Source organism: Echinops telfairi, unplaced genomic scaffold (genome assembly GCF_000313985.2).
Source record: "Echinops telfairi isolate 266 unplaced genomic scaffold, ASM31398v2 ScPeMD7_7467;HRSCAF=8505_0, whole genome shotgun sequence".
Classification (NCBI taxonomy): Eukaryota; Metazoa; Chordata; class Mammalia; order Afrosoricida; family Tenrecidae; genus Echinops; species Echinops telfairi.
In genome coordinates, this window is record NW_022111367.1 from 13670025 (window position 1) to 13685992 (window position 15968).

The window sequence follows — 15968 nt, forward strand, 5'->3', positions numbered from 1 at the left end:
GTGTGGTAGGGGTGTGGTGGGATTAGATCGGGTGGAATTCCCACACTGTGTCTCCAGTGTTGTCCACTGTCGGGCTATGGGTCAGTGAGGATTGTCGTGTCTCATAGTGGGGCAGCCATGTGGTCTTCTCTGTGGATTGGCTGCTCTGAGTGGGAATATCATCCTTAAGGCTTGGTGAGCCAGGAAGTGCTCCACTCTCTTCCTCACCCTTCATTTGTTCCCACATGCTCTGATCAGATATGTCCCTCTTCTGAAGCTGCAGATTCAGTGCTGTCCTCTGAAATAAATTCTTCTGGGGGGACGGGCAGTTGTCCATGTAGGTGTGATTGGGGCTGGCCCCTCAGCCCTCTCCACTGGTTCCCTACTCCATGCTGGCATGTTGCATTTGCATCTTGGAGCACCGGTTTGAAGTCTGGCCCCTCTTTCCCTGTGGAGATATAAACAATATCCTCCCCTTGCATGGGTTAATGCCCTGTGCTGCCGCTACCCATTTCTTTTTAATTTTTTTCATGCTGGATCTATTTTCATTTTTACAAATTGAACATAATGAATGCATAGTGATTCATCACCAAACACTATATATTGTGAAATACTTATTTCTAATGACAAATAAATGAAATTTTGTCTTGAAGCATGGTGTAGCATGGGTAACAGTCTTCACACCAGGTTCCCATATGTGGGTGTATCTGCATGTGGGCCGACCCACCTGGAGACCATAGAGGAGCGGTGTCTTGGTTCCTGAGACCATCCGAAAAATGTGTTTTCTAATGTTCTTAGGCGACCCCTGTGAAAGGGTTGTTTGGCCCCTAAAGGGGTCATGGCCTACTGGTTGAGAACCGCTGCTTTATGGGAATTCCATAGGAAATAAGCCTCTGGTGATCTCCCTCTGTCCATCCTAGAGGGATGGGAGGAAAGTGGTTACCAAACAGGGTGCATTGGAGAGATAACAATGGAAGATCAAAATGATAAACCTGACTTGAACAATTAAAACCTTGTCATTTGGTCCCCGCACTGAATTACGTAAGGTCTGGTCGGGTTTTCAATATTTTCTGTATTGTTGTTTTTCTTTGTACATCTTGTGGTTTATCTCAGATGTGTTATGTCATGGGGGGCGGGTGTCACTCTCTTGAGTTTTTGTTGTATGTGTTTCTGTTTTCAGTATTTGAAACCCAGGGATTATGAATCTAAAGGGACAGCGGGTAGAATAAGGGTTTAATATTCTAAAAGGTGCTAAAAGGAAGCCGATGTCAAGGAATTCAGGAAGGAAAAGAAGGTTTTGAAATTGACCGTGGTAGCAATTGTACAATACTGCTTGATGGGACGGAACTATGGGATGGTATGATATCTGTATTCATTCCCAGTAAAATGGTTTTGGAAAGAAAAAAAAGTACAAACGTCACCCTTCCATGAGGTCCCTCTTTGTGTTCCCGCCGTGCTCGGTGCACCCACTCCCGTGCTCTTTTCCTTTCAGAGCGCAGAGTCGACCGCGAGGACCAGCAGGCGGTGGACGAGATGAGAGCGAGATGCTTCTCCCCAGCGCTCGTAACAGCAGCGCCCTGGGAAGGCTTTTGTTTTGCCGGCCACGAGATCCGCATCACTGAAGCCGTGGATTGTTTCGGTGCTGTTGTTTGGCCATCGGTATGATTTCTTACCAAGTTTGCTACCTTTCACTCATTTTAAGTCACTTTTCTTTATTACTATGATGTACTTGAAAGAAGAAGATGGATTCCATCATTCTACTTTGTTACTTCAAACACTAATATGTTAGAGACCACACTCTTGGGAATTTGCTTCCACCAATTCTATTTCTGACTTTTAGGAAAGTCAGGTTAACGCAGAGATTGGTGTCGACACTCTCGGGTTTTAAAAAATGACTGTATGAATTTAGAATAGGAAAAATATAATTCCGAATTCAACTGGCTCCTTTTTGCTGAATGAGTAGATTAAACTTTGTTCAAGTCTCAACACATGGTATATTTGGAAAGGCCGCCCCATCTTTCCCGATTATCCCAAGAAGGGTGACAGAGCCGCCCCACTGCTGCCTGTCCTGAGCCCACACACTTCTTGTTTTGTCTCTTTCAAATTGCAGTTTGGGTGAAAATCTACAGAACAAAGTAATTTTCCACTCAATAATTGATACACTTTTATTTTAAGATAGTGGTTGCTGTTCCGGCAATGTAACAGCGCACTGGATACGTCTTTTCTGGCTTCTCCATTTCCATGTGTCCTTCTGGCCCCTCCTTGAATTCTGAGTTCTATTTTTGGGCACGTGCTGCCATCCCGGTCGTGTAAGCTTGATTGTACTGAGAGCACCATCCTCCCTAGTGCTCTTACCACATTGTAAGCCCGGCTATTGTTTGCCTGAAAGTTCATCTCTGGAGGTGAGTCCAGGTCTAGACTTGAAGTATTTCTAAGGGTCACAATGCCAAAAAGTTCCAGGGGTCTCTACTATACCAATAATTCTTGTCTTTTTTATGCTTTTGAATTTTGTTCTATGTCTTTTTCCTTCTCCCCATCTGCCCAAGACTTTCTATTGTCACACACGTCTTTGAAATGGCTCTTGTTATTAGAACTTACTTCCTTTCGAGGCCATCAAAACTGAGCACCTGAACTCCGACATTATTAGGTTTTATCTCTGCCATCCTCCCCACTATCCCCAAGGACTTTTCCTAGGGTACATGGGGACCCTATCAGAGTGTACACTTTCTGCTGACATTCTGCAATAATGTGTGTGCGCTTCATATAAAAAAAGAAAAAATGTATTGCGACTAGGGATCTGGTTTATATATGCCTGGGTTTACTCCAAACAAAACCTATTTGAACATATCTGTGAGTCGTGGTGACTGCAGGCAAAACCGCTCAGCACTACTTGTCTTCGTCTCATTCCAAAAAGTAACTTCACTGAGATCAAGCCAATCCTGGCACATAGTGACCCTGGATCCGAGTCCTGGTTCCTACCCTCGCAGGAGCGCAAAGTAGGCTACCATTGGGCTGCTGATGGCCAGATCAACAGTCTCTCCATGGGGGAGAACGAAGCCCCCTACTCCCATGAAGATTTATAGTCTCAGAAACACACAGGACAGTTCCACTCTGTCCTATAGGGTTAGGTTCAGTAGCGTGCCTTAAAAAAAGGTCCAATCAAAACAGTGACTTTTGAGAGGATCCTGTAGGACAGTTAAACTCAAGGCAGAGAGGGCATCTCAGAAGATGATGGCAAATGGTTTTGAGGATTCCAAGAAATAATCTTGATATGCATTCTAGAAAGATGGAGAGTGATCATTGGGGCTTCTTATAAAGAACTTGTAAGAAATTGGAAAACAGCATTTGGTGAGAAAAAGACTAGGAAATCTGCATCAAGAGTTTGTTTCCATCACAGCCATGTATGTGCTCATTATCTGAGGGCAGCAATGGCTGCTGTAGGAGAACTGCTTTGGGGAACCTTATCATACTCATCCTACAGCCGTGATCTTGACCCTTCAGACTCGGGTTTTGTTTCCATTACCCAATACTTGGAAAGGAACATGATTTGAGACCCTCAAGGCCGTGAGAGCTGCTGTTTTGACCAGCAGTAAGTGGAAGAGCCACAGTTCCTTGGGGAAGGGTTAGAGCCCACCCTTCAGAATTCTACACACCTACCTGGAATATATATGGAGAAACAATAGCTTCACATTTTGATGTTTTTCCTTAGTAAAGGTTTCTATGATTTTGCAGCAGTACTTTTGACTTGCAACAGCAAGTCATTATTTGCAAAGCATTGCAATAATTTTTGTGGAAACGGAGTTAAAAGGTAATGACAAATTTCCACAAGCTTTTTGAAGGCCTCTTCTATATACATACACTCACACATGCACCCGGACACATAGTATGTCATTGGTGGAATCTATTAAATCTAACAGAGCTTAATTTGCTTTCTGTTATTACCTCTTTTTAATTTTATTTATTGATTTTTATAGGCTCTGGTTCTATGCTATTTTCTGGAAACGAATGCAAAGCAATACAATATAGTGGATAAAAATGTAATTGAAATTGGAGCTGGGACAGGGCTTGTCTCTATTGTGGCAACTCTCCTAGGTAAGTATATTTAAAAGACATTTTATTGAATAAGATCAAATAGCCCTAGTTGCTTTTACTATACAGTCAACTGTGACCTGGTCCTATCTTGACTCCTTGTTAGTTGAGCGAGTTCAATCAAGAAACGACCTATGGTCAAGTCACATTAGTCTCCTTCAAAATTGTAGCTGGAAGTTGCCTTCATCCTCTTTGTGATGTGCCAAGTCAGCTAAACCAGATATTCTAAATGGAAGGTGGGCCTAAACACCTTGATGGCTAGAGAACATGCGTAAAAATACTATCCATAGTTAGAATCGATTGCTGTTAATTCTGAGGTGCTTTAGCTTTACATCAGTGCCTTCGTATAGCTGTAGTTTCCTTTTGGATGTTGAAGTCCCATGCTGCTCTGTCTCTCACTTTTCAGGTAGGTTTGATAATTCATTGAAATGGCCACACAGAACTCATAGGTAATGCTCATGATTATGTGGCTTATTAGGGAAGTAAACAGATTATAATTCAGGTGAGCAGGCTCAGGATACAGTTCAAGACAGTTTCTTCTCTGCCATGCTTGCAGGCAGGCCTCCCTGTACTTCACTACTTAGGTTGGCCTCTGCCCTGCGTGAACAATATGACAAAGCTCTTTTAAGGCATGCCACTCTGCTGTAAGTCCCAACCCGAAGAGACTCTACAACTCTGGAGTCAGCAAATTCAGCTCCTCCAATTAAGTGTGCAGAGGGACTCCACTCCACAAACCAGACTCTTGCCCGCCAATACTCACTTTTACTTGCCCTGTGGACTGTGAGGTCCACAGCTTTGTGTCATGATCTGGCTCTGCTGCTGTTGCTTCTCTGCCACTCTGGTGTCGAACCTGTCTCCAGCGCCAAGGAAGTTCAACGTGCAGGGATTTGGGGATCCAATGTACATGCCTTACTCTTGGCTTTTCTCTCTTGCTTGTACTGAGATTCCTCTTTCTTGATTCAGAGATGGTTCATCTCATACCGATCAGGATGGAAATAACAATTAATATTGTGAACAATCACTCATAACTGAGTCCTATCTGTAGCCTTCCCTACTTCTCTTACACAGATTTGTGGTTTAGAGGGTGTTACAGAGACTGGCTGAAAGAGCGTTTCGTGGGAATTACAGAGCCACATTAAATAATCTGCTGCATTACATATGAGATTATGAAGAAGCTGGTACAGTAAGGTTGAACCAAACTCACTGCCATTGAGTCCACTCTGACTCATAGTGACCCTATAGGACAGGGTAGAACTTCACAGGAATAGACTCATTGATTGCCATCATGTCTCAAGTCCATTCTGACTCATGGCAGCCCTATAGGACAGGGTAGAACTGCCACTGTGGGTTTCTGAGACTCAACCTGTGGGTTGCGACCCCTTTGGGGGTCGTACTACCCTTTCACAGGGGTCACCTAAGACCTGCATCTCTATTCATCCTCAGGCATATCCACCCACATGCAGATATGCTGATCTGGTGAGAAAGAAGCTATCTCAACCTTTGCACTGATGTTGGTTTTTTATGCATACTGTCACAAAATGTAGCAACTTTATTACTGTGGTTATATTAAAACTGTTACCCATGCTACACCATGCTTCAAGACAAAATTTCGTCTATTTGTAATTAGAAATATATATTTCACAATATATAATTACATATTGTTTTTGTGATGAATCACTATGCTTTATTGATGTTCAATTTGTAACAATGAAAATACATCCTGTATATCAGATATTTACATTATGATTCATAACAGTAGCAAAATTACAGTTATGAAGTAACAGCTAAAATAATTTTATGGTTGGGGGGGTCACCACAACATGAAGAACTGTATTAAAGGGTCACAGCATTAGAAAGGTTGAGAACCATTACTTTACAGGAATTGAGAGCCTCTTCTTTCAGACCAGGATCAGCTAGTGGTTTCAAACTGCTGACCTTGTGGTTAGCAGCCTGATACATAACTATTATGCCACCAGGGCTCCCCATGGGAATAAAAAGACCTCTCTCTGAGTGTCTGGTGGTTTCAAACTGTTGTCCTAGCAGGCAGCAACTCAATGTGTAACTGCTACACCAGCCACAAGGGCTCCCAAATGAGGTAATATTAGAAATCGCATAGTTTGCATTGTCCGCTTCTATTTTTAGGTGTTTGTCCTTGAATTTGAAGGAGATCAGGTTAAGTGACAGGCTGCTAGCTGATAGGTCAGCAGTCTGTTTCCATGTATCACCTCAGAAACCCTACGGAGCCCTTCCACCCTGCCCTCCGGAGTCCCTGTGAGTCAGGACTGACCTGACAGCAGTGGCTTGGTTTTCCTGGTGCTGGGGTTGGCTTTTGGAGTTCTTTCCATTTCATGAGATTGTGTTCTCTCGCCACCATCTTCTTGAGGCTATTGAAACGTGTGTTAGTTTCTATGTATGCCTCAGCCGGTTCCATGTCAATCTTTTGTTGCTGTTGTCTATTTCATTGTCGTCTTAATTTAGCTGCTGTCTCTGATGTACACCACCCTCATCTGTATTGATCTCCTTGATTTTCAGAATGCACACCTGCTACTCTAAAATCTTTTTTGAGAGGTGTTCTGATTTAGCAATGTGCGACTTCTTAAACACTGGGAAATAAGGGCCCTTGAAGGTCCTACCTAATATTGAAAAAAAAAATTGCCCCATCTTGAGAGATAATAATCACTCTCCAATGTCATCATTCCATTTAGTATGGACAGAGTCAGCATCAGCATTTGATTTATAACTAAAGACCCTTGACTGAGGACCAGAATCTGTATTTTGGAATGTCATTATTTTCATTAAGACAATTTGCTCTATTCATTTTACCTGTGCAACTTTAAATATATATTAAGAAAAGAAGGCTATGTTTAGTCAGTATTCCCAAAGTGGTTGTGTCTCCCCGCTTATAGTCAAAGGTCCTAAGTGTATCATCAGAATAGAGACACTGTAAGTTGAAGTTGACTCCCTGGCAAAGGAAGTGCAATGGCAGGCAGTAACCATTGTCGTGGGACTCTAAGGAGGTTTATTGAAAATCCGGACTCACTCACATTAAAATATCCCTATCCCTGTGATTCTAGTAATGCACATATCTATCTTCAGTTTTAATATTGTTATAAAATATATGCAATGGCCAGAGATATTTGACATTGTGGCCAAGGGATGGGTGGTAATTTAGTCTGAGCTGAACTGGACTCTGCTTCCAGCTCTATTTTCTAACTCTTTGTCCTACTGTGTTCTTGTCTGATGTTGTGGAATTGGACAATCCTATATTTATTTAGATTATTTTCATCCTATGCTACGGCTCAAAGTACACTTTAAGAACCTATTTTATTAGTTATATGTGCATTTATTTCTATAAGTTTGTTTCTTCTACTTTCTTGCTTAAAATAACCGCAATTCCATTTTCAGAGTTCATACCTTCCTCACTTGAGCATGCTGTCCTTCATGAATACTATATACATGTTGGGGATAAGTTTTAAAAATCTTTTAGTGGAAAGATTCACACTTATGAAACTTGGACATGAGCATGGATACCATGATGCTTTTAATGTAATACCATTGAAATATTCTTTCTTCTCTTTACTTATCACATTTGAGCATTTCCTTCTCAACTATCAGATACCAAGGTCATCTATGGGCATTTCGTCTGACTCTTAGGTGGCCCAGATCTTTCAGGGTAATACTTATTCATCCGTCATGAATGACTTCTAATTGTTCCAGCGAGGGCACCAGCTCTTTTCAAATTCCCCTTTTCTCAATCACTTTTCTTCTAGGGTGTAGTAGATAAACAGACACCACCACCGCCACTACCAGCAACAGCAACAACACAAAAACAAAAGCAAATAAAAAACCAACACCAAGCCAGGAGAACAGAAAAATGCAATGAAGCACTCAAATACCATCGGACTCTTAAGGTTTAACAATTAGTTTAATAGAAACTTTGAGAGGACTTCAAATGACTCATGGGAAAAATGGAATTAAAAGACAATGCAATTTCCCCGCAAACATTTGAAGCCCCTTTGCACATATCACCCATTGGCAGCCATTTTGTAAAGAATTCCCCTTCTGTGTGTATATATATGGGCCACTCCTTTTCTGGGACTAGCCATTATGCATAAATGTAGAATGTATGCCGGCTTAAAACTTGGACCTCATCCCCATGCAGGTTATTTTGTCTGCTGTCCTATGTTTCACAGGTGCGCGTGTGACTGCCACAGACTTACCTGAATTACTTGGAAATCTGCAATATAATATTTCCCGAAATACCAAAATGAAATGCAAACACCTGCCTCAGGTTAAAGAGCTCTCCTGGGGAGTTGCTCTAGATACGAACTTCCCCAGATCTTCAAACAATTTTGACTACATCCTGGCAGCGGATGTGGTCTACGCTCATCCTTTTCTGGAAGAACTCCTCATTACCTTTGACCATCTGTGCAAAGACACTACCATCATCCTCTGGGTTATGCAATTCAGGTTGGAGAAAGAAAATAAATTTGTCGATAGATTTAAGGAGTTGTTTGATCTGGAGGAAATTTCCAGATTCCCAAGCCTGAATATTAAGTTGTATAAAGCTATGAAGAAAAATCGGAGAAGTGCATGATATCCTCAAGTAAAGATTTGGACGTGTTAAACTTATTTGCAATAGATTATTACTTTAAAGATGATCCTGAATAATCCGATTAACCATGTTTTCCCCAGCAAGCAAGCAAACACACACACACACACACACAACACACACACACACACACACACACACACACACACACACACCACTATGAGTATAGAAAACAGTTCCTCAACTTTGCCTTCCTCCAGGCAGAGATTTCTCAAGATACAATAAATGAGTCCAGAGGATTGAGGATCCAAGTCTTGTCTACATCAGGATTCAGAGCTGCTTTCAACTGAGATAGTAACATGAATTGTTGTCAAAGTCATAGTGTATGGTCATAACATGTTTGCATTGCTTGTCCCTCCTTAGCACTCCATGCAATGATCCTTTTTTAGTGTATAACTGCAGAATGGTAGGTTTTAATCATGCTATCACTAACATCAATATTGTTAATTATTTAAGTATAGGATTACATACTTCTCTCTTTAGGAATATAGAAATGGACTATAGTGGGATCTACAAATACATCTGAATAGCAGATGCACAATGGGAAATATTAGACTATTGTGGTTTTTATTAGTGCCGACTTATAGGTGGTCTATCAATCTGCTTTGCAGGGTGGGCCTCAACTGCAACCTCAGAAAGCATTCAAGCTTGTGGATTTGAGGTTATGAGCAAGGGTATTTTATTCTATTAAGGGAAAACTGAATGGAAGCAAGCGTAAACATAGTTGATATTTTAGGGAATTGTTTTATTTTAAAGCTAAGTACAGTTATTTTGTATCACAGCAACAGAAATAGATATAAAAACTTAGGGTTGAAAATGCATACAAAAAGGGTTAGGCCTCTAATCTCAAATAGCCAGACATATACCTAGTTTTAAAATGTAAATCTCTTTTGATGATTGTATATAGAACTAGATCTTTGAAATCCTATGTGATTTTTTACATGGGCTTTAGAGATTAGAATGAAATCTGAAGTAATTAAAGTCCAGGCAAGGGAGCAAAAACATTAGAGTTTCGTGCTATGTAACTGCTTAGCCAGTATTAGCTGGTAACTACTCTGCAGTGTCCCAGGTGATGCTGCGTAGTTGTCATTGTGCCCTTGGAGTGAACCCACTTCCTAGGATTAGTCCTTTCAACTTTGCTGAAAGTTGTCCATCCACTTAAATCCGGGCCAGGATGAAATACTATTTCCTATAGCCCTGATCTGTAAACCACATTGCAAATATACGCCCAGTGGATTTTTTTGTATGTGTGTCATTTTTCAATAATTCCCAATTTACATGGCTCTTTATAGGTTTCACAATGTGTTATTTAATCCTCATAAGTACATTAAGAAATGTAAGTAATATTATCGCATTGAGGATAGGAAGACTAAGAGGACTGGCCTCAGGCCACACATATGCAGCGTGGAAGAGCTGGGGCATTCAAATTCAAGTCAGTTCTTATCACTACACTTTATATAAGTATTTACAAGTCATTGTCAAACTTTTCTTTAAAAAGCCTAGGGTAGTCATTTACAACAAATGAAATATATATCCAGGAAAGTCAACAAATACATTAGAAAGAATAAGAAAAGAATTTGTCCTTCTTAAAATGTATTTTTTATTTCTCCCTACTGCACCTGAGTTGTCAGGGAGGCTCATTTAGAAAGTGACATTAATACAAATTGGAAATAGTTGAGGCCCTGGTAGTGAAACGGTTATGTGTTGGGCTGCGATCGCCAAGCTCACCAGTTAGAAACCATAAGCCTCTCCTACAGTCTCACAGGACTGTTCTTCCCTGTCCTATGGGGTCACTATGAGTCAGAAATTAACAGTGAGTTTGTGTTTGATCTGGTGAAGAAGGAAACCTGGTGATGCCCTGGGTGAGGCATTGGGCTGTTGTTACCTGCAAGCTCAAGTTCAAAAGTTGCTGCTGTGCAAGAGGATGAAAGATTAGGCTGTCTGCTTCCATAAGGAATTCCAGTTGCTGGAGACACTATAGTAGGTTACTCTGAGTTGGAATCAGTTACTTTTGTTTTGTGTACCTGCAGAAGAGTGGTCCAAGTGGAGGCAATAGCCATGCAAGGACCTTAAGATGGAAGCATGCTAACCCTCTCGATGTGGAAGGAGGACCAGTGTGCTGAAGCACAGGTGAGGTATGAAGTCGGCTCACAGAGGACCTATGAGCAAGTTATGGGCAGGCTTCACTGGAAACAAACTAAGATAGAATTTGGTATGTAGGCCATTATTTTTAGGTAGTTCCATTGGAATCAGGATAGATGGAAAGGAGACGAAGAAAGCAGAAAGCAGGCCAGCAATAGATTTCCCAACCACAGCCTCGGCCACCTACCACACGGGGGCGCTAGACCTAGAATGGCCACCAGAGTACTGTAGTTCTAAAGTTGGGCCCGCGGGCTGTCTGTCCTAGGAAGACTCTGTGACCTTTAGTGAGGTTACTGTCTTGAGCTGAGACGATTCCTGGAGGGGCTGACAGCTGTCGGCCAGCAGCCCTTCCAGTAGCAGGGTAATCAGTCATTCTGACGCGGAGCTGGGCAGCACAGCCACAGCTCTGAAGGCCATTGAAAAAAAACCTGGGTTTTTATTCTGGTGAAATGGAGAGCCCCGGGATAGTTTGAGCAGAGGAGTGAAATGGTGTTATGGCTGCAAGCACTACTCTGGCAGGGATTTGAGAATAGAATCTAGGGGAAAGGTTAGGTATAAGAGACTGCTGAAGAGGCTGGGTAGCAGCCATCGAGGCGAGAGAATTGGTATCTGATAGCAGGACATTTTCACTGGAGGTGGTAAATGCTCAGTTCTTGATGTGTTTGGAAGGTAGGGGCATCAGATCATCCACTTTCTAGAACATGGGGTGAAATGCAAATGGAGAGAAATGAAGGAACAGAGAAGAATCAAGAATGAGTCAGCGCTGACTGAGAATGACCTCACATGCGACAGAGAACAGTACACCATAAGATTTTAACAACTGTTTTTCTGGAAACTGATAGCCAGAACGTTCCCCTGATCTACCTACTGCTGAATGAACTGGACCACCGCTGAGCATGTGAACCATGGGTGTCTCATGAATTTAGTTTATCAAGTTTACTAAAGAAGCAAGAAATAGAAAGAATAAAATAGGGCCTGAGCCCTGAGGCATGACATTAAGAGATCAGATATAGAGGTATTTAGAGGTGACTTTTTTTTTCCTTTTTTTTCTTTTTAAGGTTTATCTTCCCACTGCTAAAGTTATGTTAGTATCTGTTGACTTTGAAAGATCATTGTTAAATACGGCAATGATTTTTGAACTTGTCTGTAGAATTCCAAAGTGCCTCAGGGCTGCCTTAGGCCTAGGTGTTTTAAGTATAGCAACAGAGACCTTGCGATAGATTTTTTAAAAAAAGAAAAGTCTCCTCTTCTGAAAAATGTTTAAAAAATAACTACACAGTTATTTTAGGTAGAATAAATAAAGTGTCCTTTCTGAGACCAATCAAACCATATGGTTCTTTCAAGTTCTTTTTCAGGGTGTCAATCTGTCAAGCACAATGTTTAATATCCATTGTTTTTGTTCTGTTTATAGCATTCATTTGCAAGTTTTAACACCCACCCCACGCTCCATGCCTCTCCGGCCTCACTTCATTGTATGTACGTGTCTCGTCTGTGTCATTTTGCTGCTGCCATCTCTCTGTATTTTTTTTTCCGATTTGAAGAGTAGGCTTCTTCTATTTGACAATTTTTCAATGGCTAGGAATTAAATCTGTGAACTTCAATCCATGAGGGTTTTACCTGAATTTCACCTTTCCCCTCATTTTTATCTGGCTTTTTGACAAGTTAGACTAGGTTCCTAAAAATCAGAGTCCAGTTCTGGATGTCGCTTTCTGGGCTTCCAATAGAATCTACCTATCTATTGCCAAATCTTTTAGTAGAAGTTAGTCTAGATTACGGTTGCTCCAGAGGAGACATACTGATGTAATGATAAGAGTGGTTAGTGTATCCTAGACCCTAGCAGCTGAATCAACTGTATTAAATTCTTCTGTTTTAGAGTTTACTGATATATTATTCTATTTGTATGAATTGTAAGATTCTACCAGTATTTGAAAAAAAAATGGCTTTTTAAATTGCATCTTTATATCTGTTCTTTTCTTTGGGGGGCTGGGCCACATCCTAACAGATTCAGTAGTCAATAGTATAAATCCACTATTGTGGAAGATAGAAAGACAAACATCGTAGAATCTTTGATGGCAGGTCCCAGGACCTTGTTGTTTGTCATGGATGCCTGAGCTTCATAGACAGAGACCAAGTTTAACTTGTTTCCAACATTGCTGTTTGAATGTAAGCAGGTAAATAATTTCTGAATATCCTTTGGAATATCCATGTGGGTTGGGCAGAATTTTGATCCAAGAAAAAAATTGCAGATATGAATGGAGGCATTAGGGTCTAGATATAAAAGAATGTGAAGCTTTCAGTAAATCAGAAACAAAACTTTTGGATGAAAATAAAATATTAATATGTGATGTGTCTGCTTTTTTTGTCATTTTGATTTAGCTTTTATGGAAATTTCTGAGTGGAGAAAGTACGAAAAAAGTCATACACATGCTTTAAATACAAATTATAAGAAAATAGTAGGAGATTGAGATTGTACAACTCTTCTTCTTCTTAAACTATTGAATTGTATAGCTTGTGATTTATATGCCACTAAAACTATTAAAATGATATCGTAGGAAAGAAAACTTGGGTGGAAGCAGGCGAATACTTTTGTACAAGAATGAGGGGATAGGGCCACAGCAATATGAAGAACCCACAGACATTGGTTAGCATGGGTGTGTGGGCAGGGCCCAGTTCTTTATATCTTATTTATGAAGTCTCGTAATCGTTCGCAAACGAGTCCCACATCTAGGATTTGGTTTACTTGAGTGTATGGCATGATACAAAATCTAGAATAATCCCTGCACATAAAATTTCAACTTCTTCCCGCCTTCACATTTCTCACAAAATCACAGATAATGTTCTGTATGATCACACGGCAGTATGAATAGATGTGGCAACCAGCTTCCACAAAGATGACAGCCTGGGACACCATATGGGGCATTTCCACTCTGTCTTACAGGGTCACCATGTGTCAGAATCCCCTTGATGGCAATGACTGTGTTGTTGATGTTTTCGTATTATGTGACAGTTGTATCTTGTGTGAATTAATTAATTGATATCAATTCATCCCATAGTAATATTAGCTCCTTTTACTGAGAACCCTGCGGCTGGGCATTCGTGCTTATTAAGATCGTGTAGCATAGCCATGTATTTGGATGGCTGGGCATGTCCTATGGACTGCTTAGTCTACAGAGCTGGCATTGGGTCTCTGTTAAAGGAGCCCTGGTGTCACAGTGGTTAACTCTCTCAACCACTAATTAGAAGGCCAGTGGTTAGAAGCCATCAGTAGCTTTATGGGACTAAGATGTGGCAGTCTGATTCTGTAAATAAAGATTACTAGGCATGGAAAAACCCAGTGCCATTCAATCAGATTCATGGCGACTCTACATAAGGTTTGGAGGACTATAAATCTTTAGGAAGCAGACAGTCTCATCTCTTTTCCTCTGAGTGACTGGTGTGTTTGAACCACTGACCTTGAGGAAAACATCCTAATATCTAGCCAACAGTGCCACCAGACCTCCTCACTTACATCCTTGAAAACCCTGTAGGGCACTTTTACTCTGACCAGAAAGGTTGCTACGATTCAGAATCAACTTGCCAGCAGGGGGCGAGCCACTATCATAAGGGATGCTTTTACTGAGCCAGCTCAAAGACAAAGACCATATAGGCAGTGCCCAAGACCACCAAGGAGATCCATTCCTAACTGTGCCTCTAAGGATTTGTAAGTAATATGGACAATGCATGTAGTTCTGATTTATCTTTCAGTGATTTGATGCCACGCATACAATCAGGGACTGATGAAGAGCTTTTGAGTTCTGTTGTTTCAAAGGGCAAGGAGGAGCTGTGCTGCAGTTGGATGATTGCAACCTAGGGCTTGCCTGCATTCATTTCCTCTCAATCCCTTTGGCACTAGTAAGGTGTGGACCGCACAGGGGACATGGTTAGAGTTGGTGACACCAAAATGACTGTTTACAATCTTTGTGCAGTCTTTCAACAGAAGTTTCTTAGTTTTAATTTTTAAAAATCTCTGTAGTTAGTGATAACAACAAAAATGAATTTTGTAAGCCTTGTGTATTTGGGTCCATATACCTAAAAAATCGAAAACCCTATGCTAATTTACTTTTCGCTTTCCACTTCTGGAAAGAGTTGCAGTCTCAGACGCCCACCCTGTCCTCTCGGGGCGTGATCTGAATAGACTCAATAGTAGTGAACTTGTTAGAGCTGCCCATGCCTATGGCACTTGGAATCTCACAGCTTTGTCTACACCCTTCACAAGCATGCATTTGATTTTCATTGCTGCCAGTGACTTTACCAAACCCACACTCACTGCCACAGAGTTGATGGTCACTGATTTTTGTCACATTTGCTGATGTTTTAGCTACAGTGTTGTGGTAAATAATATTTGTGAATCTATAAGCAATTTGTACCTATGTTAATCATATGCTATATCTAATGAAAATTGATAATGCGTATTACTAAGGATCCTCAATGGTCCACGGGACAGTTTACTGGGTGACACTAATCCTAGCGAGGCCACTGGCTAAGGTAATAGCCTTTCCCCAAAACCCAATCAAGTCTTACAGTTGGCACTTAGAAGCAAGAAATTTTAAGGTATACAATCTACTAAAAAACAAACACGATATGAAAGATGTACAGGTTGGTAAACAAGCGGCCATCTAGCTCAGAAGCAACAAACCCCACATGGAAGAAGCACACCAGCCTGTGTGATCATGAGGTGTTAAAGGGATCAGGTATCAAAGAACAAAAAAATCAAATCATTTTGAATGATGGGGGCTGCAGATTGGGGACTCAAGACCCATCTGTAGGCAATTGGACATCCCCTTACTGAAGGGTCATGGGGAGGAGATGAGCCAGTCAGGGTGCAGTGCAGCAACGATGAAACATACAACTTTCCTCTAGTTCCTAACTGATTCCCCTCCCCTCTCCTCCACTATCATGACCCCAATTCTACCTTACAAATCTGTCTAGGCCAGAGGATGTACACTGGTACAGATAGGAACTGGAAACACTGGGAATCCAGGGCGGATGATCCCTTCAGGACCAGTGGTGAGAGTGTCAATACTGAAAGGGTGGAGGGGGGTGGGGGTGGGAAGGGGGAACCGATTACAAGGATCTACATATAACCCCATCCCTGGGGGATGGACAA

At 41.3% G+C, this 15968-nt stretch overlaps 1 protein-coding gene across 1 annotated transcript in view; it reads left to right on the top strand.

The window, feature by feature from the left end:
* Positions 1-13167, top strand: part of LOC101660359 (putative methyltransferase-like protein 21E) — a 42353-nt gene extending 29186 nt beyond the window's left edge. Inside the window, exons 3-5 of the mRNA XM_045283791.1 lie at positions 1472-1638; positions 3954-4071; positions 8262-13167. Coding sequence (XP_045139726.1) covers positions 1472-1638; positions 3954-4071; positions 8262-8665 — 689 coding nt within the window. The 3' untranslated portion in view covers positions 8666-13167. The remainder of the gene's footprint in view (positions 1-1471; positions 1639-3953; positions 4072-8261) is intronic.
* Positions 13168-15968: the final 2801 nt, after the last annotated feature.